Here is a 3,750-nt window from a genome sequence, read left to right on the forward strand (position 1 = left end):
AGTAATAGTTTTAACACCAATTTTTAAATTTTTTTATTAAATAGTTTCATATTATATACAAAATCTAATTTATTTTAGTTTTGTGTAAAGCGAAGATGTAAGTTGAGTTATGCATTTAAATGAATACACAAATGCAAATGGAAAAGTATAGGTATCAAACAAGATTTTTGAACAATGTATAAATAATGTGAATTAATAAGGTTAAAAGAATAAATTTAATTAATAGCATTAAATTAGGGTGTAGTGTATTAATATAGAAAGTTATTGAAAACTTGCATTTACAATTAGTGAACACTTACTTCTTCATGAACAGGTTTCAAACTAAGGTTCGAGTAGCAGTTATTCATGGCATTTGGACAAGTTATATCTTCACCCTCTGAGCTTGATTCAACTATGGTTGTATCGTTGCCTTTTACATGCTATAAGGTTGAAGGTAAACAAAAAAAAAAGAATAATAAAAATAACTATATACAATTAAAGGGGATAGTGAGAAAGAGTTAATTAGAAAGCATGCTTCAAATCTTTTTGGATCCTCTTAGTACAACCAATTACCAATGGAGGTCGAGTTTTGGCTTTGGCATATGTAATGACTTTATCTTCACTATTTATAACCTTGACTACTTGTCTTGCCAATTGTGCTTCTCCATTGAAAATCATCTGCAATTAACTGTTAGAATAATTCCAAAAGAATAGTAAAATATTTCTCAGTGATTAAAACGTATATATATACAGCTATAAATAACCTTCAATATATCAGGGTTTCTCCAAGGGCCTTTATCTGATTTAAGGCAACCTCCATGCTCAACACAACTGCAGGTCCCCCCTAGAAATTCTGGCAATTCGCTTCATCAAGTGCACAAAATATTGAGTATTATATATATATATGTTATAAAGGATACGTAAAGAAAGAACAATATAATAATGAATTGTTAATTACAAAGATTCGAATGGAGCCAGTGAGTATAGTATATATACCTGGCATCAATTACTTCAAGTAATTTGCTCTTGTACTTGTTTCCAAGAACCTAAATATGTTTTTATAGAATTGAATCAACAAGCAGTGATCAATGAAGTCATCAGCAACTTTACAAACTTACTTGAATCTTTGAAGTTGTTTTGGGATCAAGAAAAGACTTGATAGTGTTCCATAACAGCCTAAATCCAGGGCCAGCATTTATAATAAACATTTGGCATAGTGTCTGTATCATGAACAAATTAATATAAATAATAAAGATAGTTTGAAATTCCAATAACTAGCTAGCTACTACTAGTGTGAAACCTCAGGATAATAATCAGCATCAATCTTGAGCAATCGTGTAATGAGGTCTCGTGCAGGCTTGGTAAGATTCTTAAGGCCCTGATAATTATTGAAAGTCTCATGTTTATTATGAGGATGGTAATAAGCAGTGAATGTCAGATCATAAAAGGAACATACGAGGCCGTGAACATCCAAGATGGCAGTGCTTGAATCTATGTGGGTGTTAGCAGCAATGGTGCAAGCAGGAAACTTGATTGCAAAAGCTTTCTCAAACTCGTAAACGTGATACCTGAGATATCTATCGAGAGTTGTGACTTGCATGAGTTTGTTTGGATCAACATTTCCGAGTCTCTCAATGTAAACAGGTCTTCCCTCCTTATTCACACCGTGATGGCCGTGTGGATAATACTTCACTACTTCATTTAACTCTTTGAATTCAAAATCCTCCATGATGCTATCAGCTCCAAACTCCCTTCTCCATTCCACCATATCCCTCCACATCTTCTTTGCCTTTTCAATATCAAACTTCCTTGCCTTTAGAAATCTGTAATATGTATGCATATCTAGTATGTCAAATAAATTAAATAATTATTTAAGTTCATATCTCTCTCTCTCTCTCTCTATATATATATATATATATTCATAGTAAACGTATATTTGCAGCACCTTAGCATGATGTGGTAATCATCATATTTTTGAGGAAGCAATTGGTGAATAATCAAAACTTGGCGAAAGGATTCAACGGCATGCAGCTCCGAAACCTGACGAACATCTAGAATGTTGACGGAGCTCTTTCTCTTCTTGTTGGACCTTGAAGACGCCATATTATCCATTAGAGTAGTTGTTACGTCAGATTGAGAGCTCTGATATTCACGATGATTTATTATTTATATGCATGGATCCGAATGGAATGATAATTAAAATTTATAAAATAATTGTACAAGCAACTCTATCTCGTTTGTAGGGTTTTTCTTCTTGCATTCTTTTTTGAATTTCTTGGCTTTCATTCCACTGGAAGGGGCGGGGTAGGGACTTTGTCATATTCTGAAAGGGTTTTACTCTTGTGCAAGCAAACTACTCATCACCGTTATTTTATGGGCGCCGGATAAAGACCCAAGAATTTTTTTTTTTTTAAAGACACTAATTTTACTAATTAGTACTCGGCACGTAGCATTGAGAAAACTAAAATACCGTTCATTTTTAATAATTTTTTTCTTTTACTAACTAAAATACCTGAAAGAGCCTAGCAGCGGAAACGACACAAATGTCCAACACAAAAACAATATGGAAGCACTCACAACACAATATGGCAGCAACTATAACAAGCAAATATAGCAAGTAAAGCAATAATAAGAACACACCGAGATTTTAACGTGGAAAACCCCCTCAAGGTGAGAGGTAAAAACCACGAGTCGTCCAGACCAATGAAATAGCTCCACTGTAATCAAATGAGGTACAAGAGAGTCTCAAACAAAGCACAAAAATGTGCATATAACCAGCCAAAACATCAAAGCACCAAAGCTCACAAATGAAAAGCAAGAAGATGAAATATACCCAAAAAACAGAGCTGCTGTCGAAGCCAATTTCTCCCTCTGTAGACCTCCAATTAAAATCTCCACCGATCAGAATGAAGAACAAGATGATAAGAACATGCAGTTTAAATTTCAAGCCGATCCAACGGTGAACAACTGAGAAACTGATATTTGAAATTTACTGCTTTGGGCAAAAACGGGAATTTTGTTTTTCCCCTTCTCTCTCACTTGGTGGCTACTCTCACTCACTCTCAATGACCCCAAAAATCTGAACTAGGGTTGTGGCACAATGGGTGCAAGAGACACCCTCAAAATGTTGGGCTTGGGCCTCACAAAGGAGAGAAAAACCCAACAAATCTCCCCCTTCTCGACTAGGTGGAGGCTCTCGCCATTCCGGCGATCAAACAACATGTTTCAAACTTTTCTCTTGACAATGCTTTTGTCATCATATCAGCACCATTGTCATCAGTGTGAACTTTCTCAAGTTCCAACAACTTTGAATCTAACACATCCCGTATCCAGTGATACCTAACATCAATGTGTTTAGATCTTGGATGAAAAGTAGAATTCTTGGCAAGATGAATAGCACTTTGGCTATCACACAACAATATATAACGGTCTTGCTTGAAACCAAGTGCTGCAAGAAACTTCTTCATCCACAACAACTCTTTACATGCTTTAGTTGCTGCAATAAACTCTGCCTCTGTGGTAGAAAGTGCAACACACTTTTGTAGCCTTGACTGCCATGAAATAGCTCCCCCTGCAAACTTGACCAAATAACCTGAAGTAGACTTTCGAGAATCAATATCTCCTGCCATGTCTGCATCAGTAAAGCCAACTAGCAAAGGTTTCTCACCACCAAAACTCAAACTCAAGTTAGTTGTACCTTTGAGATATCTCATAATCCATTTAACAGCATTCCAATGTTCTTTACCTGGATTAGAGAGAAAACGACTCACA

The 3,750-nt window shown here is 35.5% G+C and overlaps 1 protein-coding gene across 5 annotated transcripts in view; it reads right to left on the reverse strand.

Annotated features, from left to right (window-relative positions):
- LOC107608059 (phosphatidylinositol/phosphatidylcholine transfer protein SFH6-like) overlaps positions 1 to 2,132 on the reverse strand; it is a 3,765-nt gene extending 1,633 nt beyond the window's left edge. Inside the window, exons 1-8 of one of the 5 annotated variants that reach the window (XM_021105943.1) lie at positions 1,925 to 2,132; positions 1,436 to 1,821; positions 1,280 to 1,357; positions 1,098 to 1,199; positions 976 to 1,025; positions 744 to 843; positions 553 to 657; positions 300 to 419 (exon numbers count right to left, since the gene is read on the reverse strand). In XM_021105943.1, coding sequence (XP_020961602.1) covers positions 300 to 419; positions 553 to 657; positions 744 to 843; positions 976 to 1,025; positions 1,098 to 1,199; positions 1,280 to 1,357; positions 1,436 to 1,819 — 939 coding nt within the window. In that variant the 5' untranslated portion in view covers positions 1,820 to 1,821; positions 1,925 to 2,132. Of the gene's footprint in view, positions 1 to 299; positions 420 to 552; positions 658 to 743; positions 844 to 975; positions 1,026 to 1,097; positions 1,200 to 1,279; positions 1,822 to 1,924 lie in introns of all 5 variants that reach the window. The other 4 variants (XM_016309948.2, XM_021105940.1, XM_021105941.1 and 1 more) reach the window with 4 other exon arrangements.

The sequence above is a fragment of the Arachis ipaensis genome, chromosome B07 (assembly GCF_000816755.2).
Source record: "Arachis ipaensis cultivar K30076 chromosome B07, Araip1.1, whole genome shotgun sequence".
Classification (NCBI taxonomy): Eukaryota; Viridiplantae; Streptophyta; class Magnoliopsida; order Fabales; family Fabaceae; genus Arachis; species Arachis ipaensis.